This window comes from Crinia signifera, chromosome 1 (genome assembly GCF_055691185.1).
Source record: "Crinia signifera chromosome 1, ASM5569118v1, whole genome shotgun sequence".
In the NCBI taxonomy this organism is placed as follows: Eukaryota; Metazoa; Chordata; class Amphibia; order Anura; family Myobatrachidae; genus Crinia; species Crinia signifera.
The window spans coordinates 198,363,957-198,387,677 of record NC_139217.1 but is presented as its reverse complement, the minus strand read 5'-3'; the positions used below and the strand labels follow the sequence as shown (position 1 = coordinate 198,387,677).

Sequence of the window (23,721 nt, the reverse complement as noted above, 5' to 3'; positions counted from 1 at the left end):
GACATCACTCACCAGCACCCCAGCAGCACCAATCAGTGAAGATTTTAACATGGTCAGTCAAATAACCCGGTTAGGGAGCGTTTCCACTACCCTTGAATCCGGATGCTACCCTGGTCATTACCTGGGTAGGATTGCCAGGGAATCCAAACCGGGTTATTTGAAAGGGAGCATTTCCACTAGCAGAAAAACCCAGGTAGAAGCGCGTCCCTGCAAAGATTACCAGGTTATTTCTTCTAGTGGAAAAGGGATATGATTTGAGTAAGTTATATCTGTGGGATTCCCTTAGTGGCTAAAACTGTATCCAGTTTTGATTTAAGTTAATTAGCAGTAGTTGCTGTAATCACCCCCACCGGCAATGAGTTCCAGAATTTTACTGCTCTAATGGTGAAGAATCCTCTTCTTAATTCAGTACAGAATTTATTTTCCTTGAGCCTCAGTCATGCCCATGTGTCCTAAGTATAGGCCTGTTAGTGAACAAATCATCTCCCAGTTCTATATGATTCCCAATTCTGTATTTAAACATACTAATCACATCACCTGTCAACCTCCGTTTCTCCAGTGAAAACATAATGCAGCCTGGATAACCTATCTTTGTATGCTAGTGATTCAAGACCTTTTACTAGCTTAGTCCTTCTTCTCTGTACCTGTTCCAATTCATTTATACTAAATCCTTTTTAAGGTGCAGTGCCCAGAACTGAACACAGTATTCCAAGTGTGGTCTCACCAATGCCTTGTAAAGAGGCACTATCACATTGGCATTCCCCTTTTAATGCAGGCCAGTGTCAGGTTTGCTTTTGCTGCTGCATTTGAGCAGTGTGCACTATTACCCAATTTTTCATCTATGATGACCCCTAAGCCCTTCTCTACAGCAGAATTCCTTATAATACCTCCATTTAGCCTATACTGTAAGTAGCTTGTTCATTTTTGTCCCCTTAAAGAATTGCTTTATATTTATCAACGTTGAACTACATTTTCCACCTTTCCAGTTTAATTAAGTCACTTTGTAGTGTGTCCATATCCTCGTCTGAGTTTATTTCCTTACTCAATTTTGTGTCGGCCGCAAATATTGCAATTTTACTCACTACAGTATGCCCCTTTTTATATCATTAATGAATATATTAAACAAGGTGGGTCCCAATATTGATGGTGCATGCCAGTTAGATTTCATTATAAAATTTAATAGTTTCATCACCAAAACATCACATGTAGAAATTGTTAAAACCTGACAATGGGGCTAATTTAGCATGGATCGCTATTTTGAGAGAGCGCAAATTGAGCGATTATCTGTGAGCTGCGCATGCGCAGCATTCACATTAAGCATGTGAGACCGCAAACTGCAACTCAAAAAGGGAATGCTTAGCAATCGCAATGTAGTTGCAGTGTGACAGGAAACATGGTGGGGGGGGAATTTACTAAGATGTGTATTCTACTTCACATGTGATGTTGCGATGGGCAACCAATCAGAATCTACTTCTTATTTATTTATCACCCTCTAGAACAGGGGTCCTCAAACGACGGCCCGCGGGCCAGATGCGGCCCGCTGAGGACTTTTATGCGGCCCGCCACTGCCCAAGCGCTGGCGCGGCAATCACTCTCACCTCCCGGCAAGTGAGAGTCTCACTTGCCGGGAGGATGGATGGATGGGCAGGCAGGCTGGCTGGCGAATGGGCGGGGGCGTGGCCTGGGACATCAGGTGGAAGCAGCAGTGTCTGCTGGTCCGACCCATCTCCCTGCTTAAGCTTCTCCTATGCGTGTGATGTCACACGCTGTGGCTGAGAGGAGAGGAGCCGGATGAGAAGCCAGCAGGGAGGGAGCAGCGCATATAATCTTTCGGGTGAGAGGAGGCCGTGACTGGTTGGGGGTATGTTGGGGGTGCTTGACCCTCCTTGTCCCCCTCCTGACTGTCCAGCAGCAGCGCTGCCCGCTCCCCCTCAGTCCTCACAGACCAGCAGCAGCGCTTCCCTCTCCCCCTTCTCCCACATTGACCAGCCACCAGCTGCAGCGCTGCCCGCTCACCCTTCTCCCTCATTGACCAGCCACCAGCGGCAGCGCTGCCCGCTCCCCCTCCGTCCTCATAGACCAGCAGCAGCGCTCCCTCTCCCCCTTCTCCCTCATTGACCAGCCACCAGCTGCAGCGCTGCCCTCTCCCCCTTCTCCCACATTGACCAGCCACCAGCGGCAGCGCTGCCCGCTCACCCTTCTCCCTCATTGACCAGCCACCAGCTGCCCACTCCTCCTGGCACTACTGTGTGGCTTAACAATAAAGGACACATGCATGATGGAATGTGAATATGGGGACTATGTGCGGTTAGATGTAAATCGGGTTGCACTGCTTTATGGCGTAATTTGAATTTGGGGTGCAGAACCTGTAATGGCAGCTCTGTGGAGAGCAGGGCTCCTGGCAAAGGATCATTATTGGTCTGATCTCTGATCATTTCCTGCAGCCTCCATGTGTACTGGTTTCCCAGCAGCACAGATATATCGGGATTTGAGTGATGTATTATTTAATACAGGGGTGCATGTGATGGGTCAGTGACATGATTGTAGGAGGAGTAGAGAGGCACAGACAGTTCTCTATGGGCCCATTTATATTAAATTCCGGCCCTCCAACAGTCTAGTGAACTGGCCCCCGATTTAAAAAGTTTGAGGACCCCTGCTCTAGAACATAGTAGACAGGATCTTATTGGTTGCGAATAGCAACATCACATGTGAAGTAGAATACACATCTTAGTAAATTTCCCCCATGGTGTGTTCTGGATGTGTTTTGAAAAAAATACTCGTGTGTCTAGGCGTTTTTAAGGTGGGTCTGATAAATTCCCGCTGACCACTTCCAGCCCGTGAGTTTAGTGTAAGCCTTAGACTTCCATTTTCTCAGATGGAAAGTACTCTTTAATGTTTGGGGAATTGCGATTCGATCTGCAAATGCACAGCGATCAGCGATGCATTCACAATATTGCAAGGGGCTTTTAGTCTGTCTCTCTGTCTGGTCGGCTACTGTCTGCTCGCAGTCCACTGTGTTTTCTCTATATAGAGATTGGATTTGTCCCATTATTTGTAGCCAATGATGATGTTTATCTCAATTTTTAGTTATAAAGTTAATTAGAATAGAGCAGGGGTGTTAAACTCAAATTCATCGGGGGCCGCATCAGCAGTTTGGTCACCCTCAAAGGGACGGTTGTATCTGTAGGTCCCCCTGTATAATTATAATGCCATGACACCACAGGCTGCTCCCCCTGTATAATATAAAATGAATGCCATGACACCACAGGCTGCTCCCCCTGTATAATAATAATGCCATGACACCACAGACTGCTCCCCCTGTATAATATAATAAAAGTAATGCCATGACACATAAATGATTATACAGGAGGAGCAGCCTGTGGTGTCATGGTATTATTATTATTATTATTATTATTATACACGGGGACACCTCAGGAAACAGCAGATATATATATTTTTTTTATTGTGAGTGTGATCCTCATCCTCACTTACTGTTTCTCCGTCTGTCCTGCAGCTGCTGCGGCTTCCAGCTTTACTTCACTGCTTGCTGCGGCCACACTGTCCCCGACTCCCGGTCCAGCTTCCCTGCCTGCTCCTACTTCTCTACAGACGCATGGGTGGGCGGCGTCATCGTCATGACGTCCCCACCCAGTGTCTGTCACTGCCGGGCATCAGAGGGAACAGGCGGCCGGGCCCTCCTCCACGTAGCCGTGGAGGCCGGCGGCCATGTTTCTGTAGCCGCATACATATGTGCCTACAGGAACATGGCCGCCGACAGTGGAGGGACAGGTAAGGCGGCCGCGGACGTGGACGCGGCCCGCAGCACTCCTGTTTTAGACACACTGCCCCTGCGTGCTATCTCCTCGCGCGGGCCACATGACGAGGTCTGGCGGGCCGGATTTGGCCCCTGGGCCTTGTGTTTGACACCCGTGGAATAGAGCTTTGTTTAAAAAAAAAAAAAGAAACAGAAAATGTGATGAAAGTAGATTCTACTTATTTATTTAACACCTAGAAAATAATAGAATCTGGTTGTAATAAGCAACATCCCATCTTATCTCAGCATATCGGGCATACAGATTTGGCTGGAAAAGAATGTTGTCTCCATGTGTTCCCAGCTTAAGTAAACTGTTTGTTTTCACCGTGAAAATTGCTACTAAAAAGTGTGAATAAAAGATGCATTTACTTGGGTTGGGATCATTTGGTCTACAGCATTCTGGTTGGCAGTCATTAGGTCGACATGGGAAAAGGTGGAAAGATCATTAGTTCAACAGTTCGTTAGCTCGACAGGTCATTAGTTCGACATTGTGTAGGTCGACAGTCAAAAGGTCGACGTGGTGTTTTTCAACGTTTTTTTTAACTGAATGTCAACACAGTCGACATGGACACCGCATCCCCTCTAAAGTGCACCGCATCCCCTCGCAACGCTCACTGCACTCGCTATGCGTCGGGCACGGTGCCTCGCTGCGCTCGGCACACTATTTTATTCTCCCACCACGCCCTAGTGGATGGTAGGGCATGAAGTACCGCCTGTCGGCACATGATGGCTCAAAAAACATTGGAAAACCCCATGTCGACCTTTTGACTGTCGACCTAGACAATGTCGAACTAATGACCTGTCGAGCTAACGCCCTGTCTAACTAATGTCCTTTCAACCTTTCCCCACGTCGACATTGACCCATGTCAACCTAATGGTGCCAACCTAATGACTGTCGATCATAATGCTGTAGACCAAATGACCGCATCCCATTTACTTCGAGGTGTGTCGGTTTTGTAAGCTGGGTACAAGGTCCACTCATTGTTTGACATCTGGTTGCGAAGTAAGATCTGTACAAACAAGGACTTTGTGTTGCTCTGCTTATTATCTCTATGGAAGAATTGACCTATTGATAAAGCTAGCTGCAAGGTAGATAAACTTATCTGCTGGATCATGTATGCCTAATATCTTCATGTGCAGGGATGCTACGTGCCCTATTGACTCCATTGGCAGGGCCCTCCTATTGGGCCTCACACTCTGTTTCTTGTTGGCCACCCTTTTCCCCTCCATTTTGATTTCCATCCCTTCTTGCTTTGTTGCACTAAACAGACCAATGGCTAAGCGCACAATCACCGAGTGCTCTCAAGCCCCCCCCACCCACGGCCCTGAAATTCTTCAAGGGGCCGCAATCGCCCAAAGCCAGCAGCAGCCCCAGGGTAGAAAGGGCTGCTGCAGGAGGCAGCGGCTGCCCCTACTGTGATCATTTCTAGGGTGGGACAAATCTGTCCTGGTAGGTTTTTCCTGCCCCAAGAAACCCCACCACTCAAGGGGTTAAGGGTCCACTTATGGGAGTTTGTTTATTGTATTTAATGCCGTTGAGATGGGGGAAGCAGTTACTTTTTTGCCCAAGTCTGTTGGAGGGGCCCGGGTCCTGCTCCTCCCTCCCCTGCAGTAGAGACCAGGCAGTGGAAGGAGAGAGCAGAGGCTGCCGCAGCAGCACATCCTCTCTCCCCTGCTCAGTGCCGTGTGCTGAGCAGTGGGAGAGAGCCCCCTCCCAATGACCACGACCCCTTTTTCCAGGGCCTGGCGGCATTTTCAGCAGCCCTGGTTGTATTCATAAAGTCATGGAGACAGTACGGATGGTGTAATGGTTAGCATTACTGCCTCACATCACTGAGGTCATGGGTTCTATTCCCACCATGGCCCTCACTGTGTGGAGCTTGTATATTCTCCCCGTAATATTCTCTGTAAAGCGCTGCGGAATATGTATGCGCTATATAAGAAACTGGTAATAAATAAATAAACTCATAAGCTTTCCGATGACATATCGCAATGCATGACAACAGAAATAGCATGGAGCCTAATGACCGCACCCTTAAGGGGTCGCCCAATTTAAAGCCATCTTTAAACTTTAGCTTGTCCCTTAAGATAATAAGGTAGTGTGAAAATTTATAATCTGATTAGTTAAAGCATTCAAGAGTTATCGTGGAACATACATACATACATACATACATACATACATTCACTTATACTTACGTAGGTAGATGGGTTTGATTTTTATTCTTTTCATTTATCCTCCATTTGAAGTTAGTTGAGCCATCAAAATTGCACTGCAGGTAAAATCACACATGAGTGAGTGTTTATCGTATGCCTCCTTTCTAGGCTGTCTCTGACCTCTGACAGCTGCAGCCAAAGAATGGCAATGTAGATAACTATGTTACAAATTCTGTTTCACTTCATGTACATAAAGTGTTTTTAAAATCCAGGTGTATGGATCAGTAGGCCAATATTGTCTAGGTTGATAGGCAAAAGGTCGATGCACAAAAAAGGTCAATATGTTCAAAAGGTCAACAAAAGAAAAATGTCAACATGCATTTTTTGGGGGTGGTTTGTGTTGACATACAGTAGGTAAACAAGGACACTGTATTAGTGTATTGCGCATGCTCACCATGCTTCAGGCACTGTGCCTTATGCACCATTATATTCTCTCACTAGGATGGTAAAGTATGAACACGTCGGATTAAAGTAGTCATGAAAACCTCATGTAGACCTTTTCCCACATCAACCTTTGTCCATGTGTCAACCTTCTGCCAGTCGACATAATGTCCGCTTAGCAAAACAATGATTTTGTACTAGGATATGTTTTGTGGTCTCCTAATTGTTAGGCATTCCATTGGTAATCCTCTCTTCTGCGATCACAGAACAGTAATACAATTACACTAAATATAGCTAAGTATAGAATAAGTACCATTGTTTTATTTCATTGAGATCAAAGATACATATTTGCTTGGCTCAGTTATATGAGAAGTAAGTAGTAATCTTCCTGTGATCAGCACATTAACATTCCTATCTCACTACTCCAGGCAGCACACCATCGCACTTGTGCCTGCTTCCAGTGTCCTCTATGCATTCGGATGTGGTGCACAAGGCCAGCTTGGTACTGGACACACAGATAATGTGATCTGCCCTACGGTAGTGGCAGGGAAGTGGGCCACACACCACCTACAGATTCCACCTACAAGTGGTTAGTATATATTATCCTGATGTTTTGCCTGTGTATGTTCTGAACTATTAGTTCTTTAATGGAATGTTTAGCATGCATTTTATGTCTACTGACCCTTTGAGCATAGGTTGAACAAACATTACACCTTGGCACACCACTCAACATTGGATATCTCCAAATTTGGGCATGATCAAAGGGGCACTGGTTGCGCCCACAACTTTGAATTGTTGATGGTGTAGGACATACCTGTAAGTAGCTACCTCCTAATCTTTCTGCAAGTCAAGGGAAATGTGCTGACTTCAGGAATGAGAGACCTACTCCTTAAATTGTTATTGTCATACTGAAATCAGGACGGCTGGGAAGGTATGATTTGGTGCATCTGTTATGTTGCCCATCTAATAATAATTTTATTTATATAGCACTCTTATTCCAATAGGACTCAGTATGCACATCATACAGTACAGAAAAAACACTTTTCATAAAATACATAAGCTAAGGGGCAGTACGGATGGTGTAATGGTTAGCATTACTGCCTCACAGCGCTGAGGTCATGGGTTCGATCCCCACCATGGCTCTAACTGTGCAGAGTTTGTATATTCTCCCCGTGCTTGCGTGGGTTTCCTCCCACATTCCAAAAATATACAGGTAGGGTATTTGGCTCCTAACATTAACCCTAGAATGACTGTGTGTGCGTGTACATGTGGTAGGGAATATAGATTGTAAGCTTCAATAGGGCAGGGACTGATATGAATGTTCAAATATTCTCTGTAAAGCGCTGCGGAATATGTGTGCGCTATATAAGAAACTGTTAATAAATAAATAATAAAATACAAAGGGACAATTCAGGAAATACTTGAGTAAACGGGAGTATTGAGTGTTGCTTTTGAAGGATTCTAGTGTGAGGGCCTTTCAAGTTGTGCATGGAAGCTAGTTCCATAGAGCCTGAGCCACAATGCTAAACACTCTACCCCTAGATGAGTTACAGGAGATTCTAGGTACTACTGAAAGTCCTTCATCTATTGATTGCAGTAATCCAGGGCAATATGGAATCGGAAGCTGTTTCTGGTACCTTGTGCCCTGTTCATGTAGTGCTTTGAAAGTCATTAAGCCAATCTTCAAGATGATTCGCAATCTTTCAGGCAGCCAGTGAAGGGAGTAGAGAGAGGGTGTTTGGGGGCTGGTTATTTAACAACCTGGCAGCTGCATTTTGTACCAGCTGTAAGTGGTGCGATTTTTTAGCTGATTGACCAAGGTAGAGGTCATAGTCTTATTGAGACAATACAAATGCTTGTATGACTTTTGGCAGGTTTTCAGAGGGAGTTGAGTGCTCAATTCTGGCTATGTCCCTCAGATGAAAGAATCCGGACTTGGCTGTGGCTGATATTCAATGTTTGAGTGTCATGCTACCATCCAGGACAACACTCAGGCCTAATTCAATTTGGATCACTAATTTGAGAAACCGCACAATTATCGGCCATCTGCGTGTGAAGTCTTCGCATTGCACATAGGCGACCTCATATTGCCGCTGATATGTGAACATTAAGTAATGAAGACTGCAGGAACCATGCACACATTCTGTTAAACAGATACAGGGCGAGATGTACTAAGCCTTAAAAAAGTGATAAAATAGAGAGTGATAAACAACCAGCCAATCAGCTCCTACCTGTCCTTTTTCAAACACAGCCTGTGACATGGCAGGTAGGAGCTGATTGGCTGGTGGTTTACACTCTCCATTTTATCACTTTTCAAGTTTAGTACATCTGTCTCACAATGTATATTTAACATCAGTTAGTTAGCGGTAAAAATAGAGTTGCCATTTTTACCTTGTTGTGGTCCATAGGGCACATGTAAAAGGTGTGGAGGGTTTTAAAGTTGGGAGGATGTATGAGCTATCTGAACTCTAAATCACAATGTAAATATAACTCTGTCCAGCATCTACCGTATGTGTTGCATGCAAATCAGCCATGTGTTTTATGCAAGTTTACTCCCTTTCGCCTTAACTGGATTTATAATGGAATTTGCTCCTGAATGTAATGCTGGGTACACACCAGGACGATCCTGCTCGTGAGCGGGTCGTCACAGGAACGTACAACCCGCTCATGAGCTGACGGAGCCGCTGACCAGTACAGAAAAAGCCCCTGATGTGATCACAATCCGATCGCGACCTGCACCCACTACAATGGTCATTTCTGAGATCGTACCTGCAGCAGGTAGGATCTCAGAAATGACCTAACGACCCGCGGGGCCGCGCATCGGATCGGGATCGCATCAAAGGGGCAGCGAAATGGCCCAAAACATGGCCGATTTACAATCAGTCGAGATTGTATCTAAATTGGCTCGTTTTGGGCCATATCGTCCTGTGTGTACCCCACATAAGTGATGAGAATTGTACAAAGTGTTGTATATGAAGCATTGTTAATCAATGGTATTATCACATCTAACATACTGTACTAACAGTTTAAATTCATATTAGCAAAATAATACCCTATTGGAGTCACACATATCTCACCTCAGAATCTCTGGTAGTATGTTTATGTGCCTGAATCAACATTTTGCATTTTATTTTCTGTAAAACTGAAAATAACACTGGCAATATAGTAACCAATCTACATACCACATACTAGGTAGGACAGATACTTGGGGCAAGAGCGGGGTAACTCATTAAAGTTAGGGGCACTCTTTACCTAGAACGGCGCCCGCGATTGAAATCGCGGGCGTCGGGGGTAAAAATCGCGGTGATCGCGGGCATCGCGGGTAAATCGGGATGACCGCGATCACCGCGATTTTCCCATAGGGAACAATGTTAAAACGGCAGATTGACCGCGATTTTACTATTAAATGCCTCAATGTACCCGATTTGGGGCCAAATTAACCCTTAAATGGCCCCCCAAATTTTTAACGCCACCCCACGATCCACGCCAACCCGAAGCGTGGCGAGCGCAGCGAGCCCGCGAGGGGCGGCGGTACGCGTCCTCCGACCTTTTCATGCCCTACTATCCACTAGGGCGTGGTGTGAGAATATAATAGTGTGGCGAGCGCAGCGAGCCACCGAGCCCGAAGCGTGGCGAGCGCAGCGGATACCTTCACAGGTAGACGCGTCCCCTCGCGGGCTTCACAGGTGTCCGCGTCGCCACGGACACCTGTGAAGCCCGCGAGGGGACGCGCATAACTGTGAAGGTATCCGCGTCCCCTCGCGGGGCTCGCTGCGCTCGCCACGCTTCGGGCTTGGTGGCTCGCTGCGCTCGCCACACTATTATATTCTCACACCACGCCCTAGTGGATAGTAGGGCATGAAAAGGTCGGAGGACGCGTACCGCCGCCCCTCGCGGGCTCGCTGCGCTCGCCACGCTTCGGGTTGGCGTGGATCGTGGGGTGGCGTTAAAAATTTGGGGGGGCATTTAAGGGTTAATGGGCTCTGTGGCCCATTTAACATTGATTCCTATGGCCAAATCGGGTGGATTGAGCCATTTAACAGTAAAATCGGGTCCATCGCGCCTTTTAACATTGATTCCTATGGGAAATCGGGAGCATCGCGTCGCGGGCATCGCGGGTACATTTATGTGCGTCCGCGACGCGACCGACACGATTTCCATGTTTAACATGGGTTTCAATGGGAAATCGCGGGCATCGCGTCGGTCGCGTCGCGGACGCACATAAATGTACCCGCGATGCCCGCGACGGGCGCCGTTCTAGGTAAAGAGTACCAAGTTAGGAGTGCAGTATGCTATTGTGAGCCGCTGGTGGGAAGGAATTAGTTTCTCATTGGTCCTGTACATCATACATGGGCAGGCCAAACAGTGTCCAAGTCACTGTGTAGGGGAGACAAGGGAGCAGAACACTGGTGGCATGGGTTGTGTAAGGTATGAAGAATCTTACATACCATACGAAATTGGTGACTCGCAAAGGATCTATGGTTCTTGCTCGAGCAGATTGTATTATATTTGAACCAGATTCAATACAGTCAAGTGTACAGACATAGGGGGTAATTCAGACCTAACCGCATTGGCCAGAATTCAGTTAAGGTTCTTCCCAATAGTGAAATCCCGCCTTGCAAATCAATGTGATCGCTGTTCCAATGGATGTGTAAGGTTGCACATCTATTTGAAGCAGTGCGAATATGTCCAAAACTCATTGTAACAGGCTCACCATCTACTGATTTTTACACTGGGCACAAGTCATCGTAGGCTCAAAGTAGCCAGATACTTATTCAGTGGTGCAGTGGGAAAGGGCATATCCAGCCTGGAGCCCACATCCCACACCCTCCCCTAAAATGCTGACCTATGCCTAGGCACTCCCAGCATTTTCCTAGGCACGTCTTAGCACTTTCACTTAACGGCCGTTTTTTCACCCCCAGACACCTACTTCCTGTCAATCGCCTATCACTTTGGGAATGGAGTGCAAATAGAAAAAGCAGGATTTCATTGCAGCAGGCGTCACATATGGTAGCTGTGAACTGTATGCATGCACAGTGTATTGAGAATTGGCCGCTGTGGCAATTTGCAGCCCTTTGATCAGTTCTGAATTACTCCCATTGTCAGCATGCATTGCAAGATAAAATAATTCCTTTTGCGTTGCTCCTAATAACCATTTTTTCTTATACATCTGTTAAATAATTGGAAATAATTCATATTTCTAACCCTAAAGTGTCAGCGCTTATCCTTCCACTAGCACTATAGTACTGCAATGTCTGTATATCTGTCTGTCTGTATTTATTTGGATGTGGAGGGAGAACAGAATAGTGTGCCGAGCATGGCGATCGCACGTGCACCGATATGGTGTCTGTCGACAATCGGGACAAAGTCAGCGTGAAAAACCCATGTCAACCTTTTTACTGTTGACCTTCCCAATGTCGACCTAATGCTTGTGTTGACCTTATGACCCTGTCAACCTAAGGCCTGTTGAAATTCAGTGGTCGACCTAATGTATGTTGACCTTCATTTGGTGGAAATGACCCGTACTCGTTACGTATGAGAAGACCACTGTCTGTATAAAACCATGTTGCTCTTTTTATAGTTTTAATACAGTAATTGATTGTATTCATTTATTTCATCTTGCAATTGTCTAACTTATTTTCTATATGTGGTGCTTCTCCCCCCACTGCACAGATACAGCATCATACAATATTATCAAACACATCTTCTCTGGATGGGATAAAACATTTGTGCTGTGCTCAGAGAAAGAGGTGAGAGCCCAAGATTTGATGGTTTTTCTAATCCAGTTTCTGTTTTCAGATTGAGACCTTTCCATGAGAACTGCAGTGTATTCTGGGACTACTTTTATGTGTAACCCTTATATAACCATGTAGCCTACATTTTTGGGATAGTGGGGCAAGATGAACCAGTGGGTAACTTGTATCTAGATAACTGTACACTTTTTGTTGTTGTCATGTGATCATAAATGGTTATGGAATAGGGCAGTGGTTCCCAAACTGTGTGCTGTGGCACCCTGGGGTGCCTTTGGGGATTTGCAGGGGTGCCCTGGATTGGTGGTCCATGCCAATTCAAATTATTTATGACCAATGTAATAAGCAAATTGTGAACAAACAGAAGTGAATCCTGTCCATTACCACATAACTGACATTAAGGGGGGTATTCAATCTTCTGGTCACGGCAGACGAGCTTGCTCGCCTGCCGTGACCCAGTCCCGTGCTCGGTCAGCTCGACCGAGAACATGCAGGCGGGATTCAATGTCCCGCCTGCAGCGGGACGAGAAGGGGGCGTGGCCGCGAGTTGCGGCCGGGAAGTGACGAGATGCAGCCGGCAGCTCGTCACTTCCCGGCTGTTCTCGGCAGAACGAGCCCGACAGCTAGAGATGTCGGGCTCGTTCTGCCAGGAAACCCTGTTCAATGCTGTCGGGGAAGACAGCATTGAATAGGGCCCGTCGAGCATCTCCCCCACGGGAGATGCTCGGGGACGGCGATTGAATATCCCCCTAAGAATGCAATATAAACACAATTTACTTAATTTGATATTTATCTTCTGATTTTATCAATGAGAAACATTTGCCCTAGGGGTGCCTGGAAAATAATTCTGATACTCCGGGGTGCCATGATTCAAAAAACGTTGGGAACCACTGGTATAGGGGGTTGACCATGTCTAGGTCAACAGTCACTAGTGGTTAACACCTAAAAACTTAAAAAATTGACAGAAGGTTGACACACCCTTAAGGTTGACATGGGCATTGTCAACACACGTTTTTCCTGTGTTTTTGATGTCTACTGTCTAATGTCGACATGGATACCATATAAGTGTACCGCGTCCCCTCACATGTATATGGACCTTAACTGAGATCTCTTAGATATGCATTATGCATAGGTCTGCATCCCAGCAAGGAATCCAGTTGTGACATAACTTACTCATTAGGAATGTAATGGAAATGGGTATGCGGTCATACAGCATCCCAAAATGCGGTAAAAACCCAGATAACAGGGTTTTTACCGCATTTTTAGTTTAGCGAATCTCCCCCTCTGTCTACATTCTAAATCTTATGCAAATAATGTGCTGCAAGACTTTAAAATAAATCAATAAAATTAAGGGGTTTAATAAATTACTTTTCTATATACGCACTCTATACATAGTTCTTTTTACCCTCTGTTTAGGTATGCCACTTGGGTTGAGGGTATATTTATTTATTCATTTTTGCTGCTACTCTCAGCAAGTGAAGATCTGACTTTTCCCATACTAAAAGGGGCATACTGTATCTTGCACGTTCCAGGTCAGCTATGACATTTTATTCTCTGTGGGCAGATTACCCATTATTAATCAAAACTTTAAATACATAAATGAATCTAAGCTATAAATGAGACTGACCTGAGCAGTATTTTAAGAGAACATTTTAAATGTTTCATTAATAAAAAGCTTGGTCTTACACAAGTAGGCAGTGGGACAGGCATATACAGTATGTCTAGACTTGCAGAGACGTCTCCCCATAAGCAGAGCGTAGACATCCTTCTTAAATTGCCAGGGGAATACCCTCTAGGTGCACTGGTACAGAGCGGGGAATACCATCTAAGTGCACTGGTACAGAGCGAGGAATACCATCTAGGTGCACTGGTACAGAGCGGGGAATACCATCTAGGTGTACTGGTACAGAGCGGGGAATACCATCTAGGTCAGGGCTGGGCAACGCCGGCCCTCCAGATGTTGATGAACTACACATCCCAGCATGCCTTGCATCAGTTTCAGCATGGCCACATAGCAAAACTAATGCAAAGCATCCTGGGATGTGTAGTTCATTAACATCTGGAGGGCCGGTGTTGCCCAGCCCTGATCTAGGTGCACTGGTACAGAGCGGGAAACTGGCATTAGCAACCAGGATTTTTCTTTATACAAGGTAACAGTATCATAGGCAAATGCAGGGGGGTTTCTGGTTGCCCGGAAATCCCCCCTCTTCTTGGCAAGTGCCTTAAATTGTGACAATAGCACTGGTATATAATATGATCAATAGAGCTGCCACCACATCATGCAGTGTAAGGGGCAGAGCTGCTGCACATGCCTAGTGTAACAGCATATTCTACCACATTTACTGTATGTGTGAATCTGAGCCCTCATACATTGCAATGGACCAGAGAGTAGCTGCCAGGAGGAATAGACTGGAGCCTTACCATCAAGTGGAAGATTGTGCATTTTAGAAAGTGCAGTACTGTTTCTGTTATGTTTGTGTATTTATTTATTATATGTTTAACCTTTTCCTGACCATGTGTCTTATTTAAATGTTTGAAAGAGCCTATACTAGAGACCAGGAATGTCAAAACTATGGCCCTCCAGCTGCTGTGAAACTACAATTCCCATCATGCATTGCCACAGTTTTCCTATTATGGAATGCTAAAACTATGGCAAGGCATGCTGGGATGTGTAGTTTCACAACAGCTGGAGTGCAATAGTTTGGACATGCCTGCTGTACTGTTAACAGTCAGTACTCTATTCCAAACATCATCCAGTGTATAAAAAGACCAATTTTCAGGGCTGTCAACGCTCCCCCAGACTCGCATAATTACTCTGTAGAGTGGGAGATTTTGGATTACATTTGGAAACCCCCCCTCAAAAAATCCTGTGGTTGCCACAGAGTTTGGTTATTTCAGATATTTAAGGAGGTACAGGCTCACAGTATCAATGGGAATTACTACTTTAATTTTGTTGACTTTAAATGTATTTACTTTTTAAAAGTAGAAATAGTGGGCTTGGTTCACTACCTGTCTCTATGTACTGAAGAGTGTAGAACAAACACTTGCTATGATTAGTCTGTATTTCCTTATATTGTGCAACTCTAAATAAGGCTCTGATTGCAGGAACTGTGTAACGATTAAGTGATTGAATGCGACACTAATCTGTTTGTGCTCCGCTTACCTAGTGTGAGTCATGTCTGGAATCTTGTCATTGCTTGCAAGTTGTGCGATCTTCCCATTACCAATACAAAATCCCCCTCCTCTCTAGGTCACAGGTCTTCAAACTTGACCCTCAGGACCCCACGCAGTGCATGTTTTGCAGGTCTCCGCCTCAGAATTACATTAATAATTTGCTCCACCTGTGGATCGTTTGAAATGTGTCAATGAGTAATGAATGCACCTGTGCACCTGCCAGATGACCTTGAAAATGTCAACTGTGTGGGGTCCTGACAACCGAGTTTGAAAACCCCTGTTCTAGGTCTTGTGTCCTTGTTTATTTTGCCACTGCTCTTCTGGCATGCCAAATATTAGTTTATTGTATAGTACAGTATGGGTTTAATTCAGTTGGAAGCAAATATACTTTCTAAAAACATCCAAGTCTGCACCCAAGAAATGGAAAATAGAAAATTGTGTGGTGCGCAATTAACAGCTGCTGGCAGGGGGTGGTCAGTCCACGGAAACTAGTAGAAAAGAAGATAAATGCCAGCGCTGGCTGTAGACAATGAATTTTAGACAGTTCTCTTAAACATATTTATTACCTCAAATAATATATAATGTAAAAATCAATATAATATAACAAAGACCATGATAACACAAAATATAAAAATAAAAAAAACCTATCAATTAGTCTCCTAAGCAATGTCAGAGGAGGTATATTCAATAAAAAAGATCAGGGCACCGCTAAACAGAGAGACTCTGAGATGAATCATCTTCACACAGCAATCAAAGGAATCTGTATTGCCTTTCTCAAAGCTCCCTAAAATATACGGATATACTCTATCAAAGGTAATATGCAATAATCTCTACCCAGTATTTTATTAACCCCTTCCCGACATTTGACGTACATTTACGTCATGGCCGGGATGTACTTCCCGACACATGGCGTAAATGTACGTCATGGCTTTAAACTGTCACCGCGTCTATAGACGCGGTGACAGTTTAAACATGTCTGCTGTCCCTGACAGCAGACATGTCCCTGCATGCCCAGGGGGGCTGCGATGCCGCCCCCCCGTCGGCGATCGCTGTGATTAGCTGTTCAGTGTGAACAGCCAATTACAGCGTTTTCTGTGTCACCGGCGAATAACGTTCGCCGGTGACACAGGGATCGGTGGTGATTGGTGCTGTAAAGTACAGCACCAATCCCCACGGGGTGTAAGGGTGACACTGGTGTCACCCCACCTCACCCAACCTGCCCCCAAAGGCCGTGATTGGTTCGTCGGACCGACGAACCAATCACAGCCATGGAGGGTGATTTAAACTAACGGTGACTGCACTGCAGACGCCATTCCGGTCTGGAATTGCGTGCAGTGCGGTCACCGTGCCTATCTGCCGCGATATACTGACCTGATCCTTGCAAACACTTACCTGATCACTGCTTGTAGCGTTCCTGGATCTTGTTACTTCTTGTGACTTCCTGTGTTGTGCTGTGCTGTGTTGTGCTGCTGTGCTGCTGCAGTGTGTTCGAGTTAGAGATAGAGAGAGATAGAGAGAGAGAGATAGAGAGGGCTAGTGACAGAGAGTGCTATATTTTGTGCTGCTGCAGTGTGATAGAGTTATAGATAGAGAGATAGAGAGAGATAGAGAGATAGTGACAGATTGTGCTATATATTTTTTATATATATACAGCTGTACTGCGTGTGCAACTGACTGCTGCCCCCCCCCCCTTTTGTGCTGATCAGTATAAATTAACTGATCAGCAACTTTTTGGGGGCGCAGGTTTTTTTTTTTATATATATACCTGTCAGTGCTGCTGCTGCAGTGTCATAGAGTGATAGATAGTGATAGATAGAGAGATAGAGAGAGATAGTGATAGAAAGTGCTATATTTTGTGTCTGCTGCCCCCCTTTTGTGCACCCCCAGCAACTTTTTGGGGGTGCAGGGGTTATTTTTTATATATATAACTGTCAGTGCTGCTGCTGCAGTGTCATAGAGTGATAGATAGAGAGAGATAGTGATAGAGAGTGCTATATTTTGTGTCGGCTGCCCCCCTTTTGTGCACCCCCAGCAACTTTTTGGGGGTGCAGGGGTTATTTTTTATATATATAACTGTCAGTGCTGCTGCTGCAGTGTCATAGAGTGATAGATAGTGATAGATAGTGATAGATAGTGAGAGATAGTGAGAGATAGTGAGAGATAGAGAGAGATAGTGACAGAGAGTGATAGAGAGTGCTAGAGAGTCTGCTGCCCCCCCCTTTTGTGCTGATCACTATATCTGAGGTGATCAGCAACTTTTTGGGGGTGCAGAGGTTTTTTTTTTATATATACCTGCCAGTTGCACTGTCAGTTGCACCAAAGGTTGTGCACCTGCTGCCCCTCACTGGTAATCAGTGTCGCATCACTGATCACCTTTTTTTTTTTTTTTTTTGAGGGTGCTGTGGGGTCTTTTTTTAATTTTTTTTGATCAAATTTTTTTGATCAAATTCCTGTTGCCTTTGAGCGCTGTTCAGTGACGGACGTTACTGACCAACATCTGTGCTCAATTTTTGGCGCAGGACCTTTTTTTTTTTTTTTTTCTGCACTACATACACACTACACACTACATACTACATTGAAATAAAGTTTGTACCCCCCCAACACTATACACATGTTGAAACATTTCACTACCAGAAACACAAAAATAAAAATGGCATCCCAAATGTCATCCCAAATGTTATCCCAGTCATCCAGAAGAATGTATTCAGCGGAGGAGGCATATGCCATGCTTGCCTCTGACTCTGACACAGCCAGTGAGGCAAGCGGGGAATTTGAAGGATTCATCTTAAGCTCCTCTTCCTCCTCTAGTGATGAGGGACCCCCTCAAAGACGCCCCCGTAGAGCAGCTGAGACCCCCCCCCAATAATTGATCTCGTATGGACCCCACCACCAGACAATTTTGAGCCCCAGGTTCCTGAGTTTTTGGCCATCCCAGGAATCCAATTTGATTCCACAGGTCTCAGAGAAATTGACTTTTTCAAATTATTTTTCTCTGATGATTTTATAAATTTAATGGTGGACCAAACTAATTTATATGCCCAGCAGTTTATTGCTCAAAACCCCACGTCATCATTTGCTAGGTGGACCCCTGTAGATGCAGTAGAGATGATGACGTTTTGGGGTCTGGTGTTTCATATGGGCATAGTAAAAAAGCCAGAAATTAGGCAATATTGGAGTACAGATGTTCTGTACAGCACCCCACTTTACCGTATGGCCATGACCCGGACTCGTTTTGAGTTAATCCTTAAATTTTTGCATTACAACGATAATGCACAGTGCCCACCCAGAGATGATCCCACCTTTGACCGGCTATTCAAAGTCAGGCCGGTCATTGATCACTTCAGTGCCAAATTTGAAGAGATGTACATCCCAGATAAATTCATTTGCATAGACGAGTCCCTTATACATTTTAAAGGAAGGGTTAAATTCCGCCAGTACCTTCCCAGTAAGAGGGCAAGGTATGGCATAAAAATGTATAAGCTGTGTGAAAGCACCTCAGGGTACACCCACAGGTTTAGGGTATATGAAGGGAAGGATTCAAGAATTGAACCGCCAGAATGCCCCCCCTCCCTCGTAGGTGTTAGTGGAAAAATTGTCTGGGATTTAGTGCACCCCTTCCTGGATAAAGGTTATCACCTCTATGTGGATAACTTTTACACCAGCATCCCCCTGTTTAAGGCCCTTGGTTCAAGAGGTACAGCAGCTTGCGGTACTGTGCGTAAGAACCAAAGAGGCCTCCCAAAAACGCACATTGCCCAAGTAATGAGAAGGGGTGAAAGCAGGGGAATATGCACCGAAAATATGTTGTTGGTCAAATATAAGGACAAGAGGGATGTCCTTATACTGACAACAATTCACGGAGACAGTACCACCTCCGTCCCTGTACGAGGTACCAGTACCCACACCTCAAAACCTAATTGTATCCTGGATTACAATAGGTACATGGGCGGAGTAGATCTTTCAGATCAGGTACTGAAGCCGTACAGTGCCCTGCGGAAAACAAAAATCTGGTACAAGAAGCTGGCCGTGTATATCATCCAGATGGCACTGTATAACGCTTACGTGCTATTCCGTTCTACCAGCCAGAGGGGGACATTTATGCACTTTCAAGAGGAAGTCATAAAGGGCCTAATATTTGGGAACCAGCAGGCAGAGGGCCCCAGTACTTCTAGTACTGGCCCCCGTATTGTACCAGGGCAGCATTTTCCTGATGAAATCCCCTCCACTGGAAAAAAGGGCAGGACACAAAAAAGGTGCAAAGTTTGCTATAAAAAGGCAATAAGAAAGCAAACTATTTTCCAGTGTGACACTTGCCCCGACAAACCCGGCCTATGTATAAAGGAGTGTTTTAAAATATACCACACATCTATGGATTATTAGGTTCATAATTTCACCGTGCTTCGGGGGTCTTGCTAATGCCACATAGCACCCACCATTCATTCCACCAGAATCTGAGCCGCCAAATCCAAAAATCACTCCTTCCCTTCTGAGTCCTGCCATGCACCCAACTGGTATTTTTTGGTCACATGTGAGGCATTGCCGTACTCGGGAGAAATTGGGGCACAGATTTTGGGGTGCTTTTTCTCCTTCATACCTTCTGAAAATGAAAAATTTTGAGCCAGAACTGCATTTTTATGTAAAAAAAATGTAATTTTTCATTTTCACTGCCCAGTTGTATCAAAATTGGTGAAACCCCTGGGGGTTTGAAATGTACACTATACCCCTAGATGAATTCCCTGAGGGGTGTAGTTTGCAAAATGGGGTCACTTGTGGGGGGGTTCCACTGTATCGGTGCTTTGGGGGTCTTGCTAATGCGACATAGCACCCACCAACATTCCACCAGAATCTGTGCTGCAAAATCCAAATATCACTCCTTCCCTTCTGAGTCCTGCCATTTTTTGGTCACACATGAAGCATTGCCATACTCGGGAGAAATTGGGGCACAGATTTTGGGGTGCTTTGTCTCCTTCATACCTTATGAAAATGAAAAATTTTGAGCCAGAACTGCATTTTTGTGTAAAAAAATGTAATTTTTCATTTTCACTGCCCAGTTGTATCAAAATTGGTGAAACCCCTGGGGGTTTGAAATGTACACTATACCCCTAGATGAATTCCCTGAGGGGTGTAGTTTGCAAAATGGGGTCACTTGTGGGGGGGTTCCACTGTATTGGTGCTTTGGGGGTCTTGCTAATGCGACATAGCACCCACCAAAATTCCACCAGAATCTGTGCTGCAAAATCCAAATATCACTCCTTCCCTTCTGAGTCCTGCCATGCACCCAACTGGTATTTTTTGGTCACATGTGAGGCATTGCCATACTCGGGAGAAATTGGGGCACAGATTTTGGGGTGCTTTGTCTCCTTCATACCTTATGAAAATGAAAAATTTTGAGCCAGAACTGCATTTTTGTGTAAAAAAATGTAATTTTTCATTTTCACTGCCCAGTTGTACCACAATTGGTGAAACCCCTGGGGGTTTGAAATGTACACTATACCCCTAGTTGAATTCCCTGAGGGGTGTAGTTTGCAAAATGGGGTCACTTGTGGGGGGGTTCCACTGTATTGGTGCTTCGGGGGTCTTGCTAATGCGACATAGCACCCACCAAAATTCCACCAGAATCTGAGCTGCAAAATCCAAAAATCAATCCTTCTCTTCTGAGTCCTGCCATGCACCCAACTGGTATTTTTTGGTCACATATGAGGCATTGCCGTACTCGGGAGAAATTGGGGCACAGATTTTGGGGTGCTTTGTCTCCTTCATTCCTTGTGAAAATTAAAAATTTTGAGCCAGAACTGCATTTTTGTGTAAAAAATGTAATTTTTCATTTGCACAGCCCAGTTGTATCAAAATTGGTGAAACCCCTGGGGGTTTGAAATGTACACTATACCCCTAGATGAATTCCCTGAGGGGTGTAGTTTGCAAAATGGGGTCACTTGTGGGGGGGTTCCACTGTATTGGTGCTTCGGGGGTCTTGCTAATGCAACATAGCACCCACCAACATTCCACCAGAATCTGAGCTGCAAAATCCAAAAATCACTCCTTCCCTTCTGAGTCCTGCCATGCACCCAAATGGTATTTTTTGGTCACATGTGAGGCATTGCCGTACTCGGGAGAAATTGGGGCACAGATTTTGGGGTGCTTTGTCTCCTTCATTCCTTGTGAAAATGAAAAATTTGGAGCCAGAACTGCATTTTTGTGTAAAAAAATTAATTTTTCATTTTCACTGCCCAGTTGTACCACAATTGGTGAAACCCCTGGGGGTTTGAAATGTACACTATACCCCTAGATGAATTCCCTGAGGGGTGTAGTTTGCAAAATGGGGTCACTTGTGGGGGGGTTCCTAACTTTTAGCATCTTATGGTGCCTAGAAACCTACATGGTGCCTAAAAAATAATCTCATAAAAAGGAGGCTCCAAAATCAAGTAGGTGCTCCTTTTATTATGAAGCCTGTGGTTTGGTCAACATGCACACTAGGGCCACATATAGGATATTTATGAAAACAAAAGAATTGGGGGAATCAATTTTTAGTCACATTTCTCTAGTAAAATCTACTGTGTTCCTTAGAAAAATGTATTAAAATTGCAAATCTGCAAAAAAAATGAAATTTTGAAATTTCACCTACACTTTGTTTTAATTCCTGTGAAACACCTAAAGGGTTAACAAACTTCCAAAATGCTGTTTTGAATACTGTGAGGGGTGCAGTTTTTGAAATGGCATCATTTATGGGGGTGTCTCACATACAAGTCCCTCAAAGTCACATCAGAACTGAACTGGTCCCTAAAAAAAATCAGTGTTTGAAATTTTCTTGAAAATTTGAAAATTTGCTATTCATATTGTAAGCCTCCTAGTGTCCAAAAAAATTAAAAGGAAGTTGAAATAATGATGGAAACATAAAGTAGACATATGGTCTATGTTAGTTATTAACTATTTTGAGTGGTATGATTATTTGTCTCACAAGCAGAAAATTTAACATTTTGCAAATTGCTAAATTTTCCATTTTTTTACGACATTTTGGTATTTTTCACAAAAAAACACAGACTGTATCGACCCAAATTTACCACTAATTTGAAGTACAATGTGTCACGAGAAAACAATCTCAAAATCACTGGGATAAGTAAAAGCAAAAAAAAGTTATCCCCACTTAAGTGATACATGTCAGATTTGAAAAAAAGGGCTCTGTCAGGAAGGCAAAAACATGCTGTGTCAGGAAGGGGTTAATGAGTGACTTTTTTTTCAATCATACAAAAATCTTTTTTATTGAATATACCTCCTCTGATATTGCTTAGGCGACTACTTGATAGTTTTTTATTTTTATATTTTGTGTGAGCATTGTCTTAGTTATATTATATTGCTTTTTACATTATATATTATTTGAGGTAATAAATATTTTTATTTAAGAGAACCATCTAAAATTTATTGTCTACAGCCAGCGCTGGCATATCTCTTCTTTTGCACCCAAGAAATGCAAGATCCAGTTAGCAATGCCAGTTGTTTTTACAAGTTCAGAACACCCATCCCGTCACTACACCACCTCCACGTGTCTGTCCCACATCATATAGCCCACTAATCCGCTTTTTAAAGGAGAAATTCACCTGATAACTGGCCTATATTTATTGACCAAATTATGCTGCACCTATGCATTAAAGTCTGAAATAGTCAAAAATTGGAATATCTTCTTCCCCACAATTACATAATTTAACATACGTTTATCTGTGGTAACTTGCTAAAATATTTATTCTATTTATACAAGCAACCCTCCCCTGCTTTGCATGGGTACATCACCATTATTAGAAGAAATTACCCGTGCAAATCAGGGGCAGGTCGCTAGTTCAGTATATAAATGGTATGATGTAAGTGACCGTATAAACTAAATTGGTTACCCCCTTGGGTATTAGTGACAGAATAAGGCACCCCCTCCTAGGGTATGTGTCACCACAACAGCCACTGTCCCCCTCCCAATTTCAGGGCTTGTGGTACTTTACCCATGCTGCCTGGGAAGGGGAGTCACTCTCCGGCCTCTCACTCCCCGTTGACACAGACTGTGCAGTCAGCCCATCCACTCCGCTTGTCGCAATGCCCCTCTGCCCAGGCCCCTTACCGGCTCCTGGCTACTTTCCATCCTGACTATTACTACTGCTGCCGAAACCAAGCACCCAGCCAGCCGCAGCCAGACACCCCACCACCACGCCACGTGACATCCGCCGGCCAGTCAGCCACATCCAGCAGCAGCGCCCCTTCCCTTCCTGGAGATTGAGCGCTGGCAGCGACCAGACAGAGTCCTGTCCGTGGCTGTTCCCAGGTGTGATGACGTCACCCGGCCACCCCGCCCCTCGCTGAGTCTTCTCACACACACACTACATGCCCCTGCCACAGTGATTTTACACTAAA

General features: G+C 44.7%; 2 protein-coding genes across 4 annotated transcripts in view; both read left to right on the top strand.

The window, feature by feature from the left end:
* The window catches only part of LOC146066743 (putative E3 ubiquitin-protein ligase HERC6), a 437,857-nt gene that overhangs the window by 153,429 nt on the left and 260,707 nt on the right, over positions 1-23,721 (top strand). The window lies entirely within an intron of this gene.
* Positions 1-23,721, top strand: part of LOC146066707 (putative E3 ubiquitin-protein ligase HERC3) — a 108,466-nt gene that overhangs the window by 49,958 nt on the left and 34,787 nt on the right. For all 3 annotated transcript variants that reach the window (XM_083179130.1, XM_083179128.1, XM_083179131.1), the window contains exons 8-9: positions 6,838-6,998; positions 12,083-12,159. In XM_083179130.1, the coding sequence (XP_083035256.1) occupies positions 6,838-6,998; positions 12,083-12,159 (238 nt within the window). The remainder of the gene's footprint in view (positions 1-6,837; positions 6,999-12,082; positions 12,160-23,721) is intronic.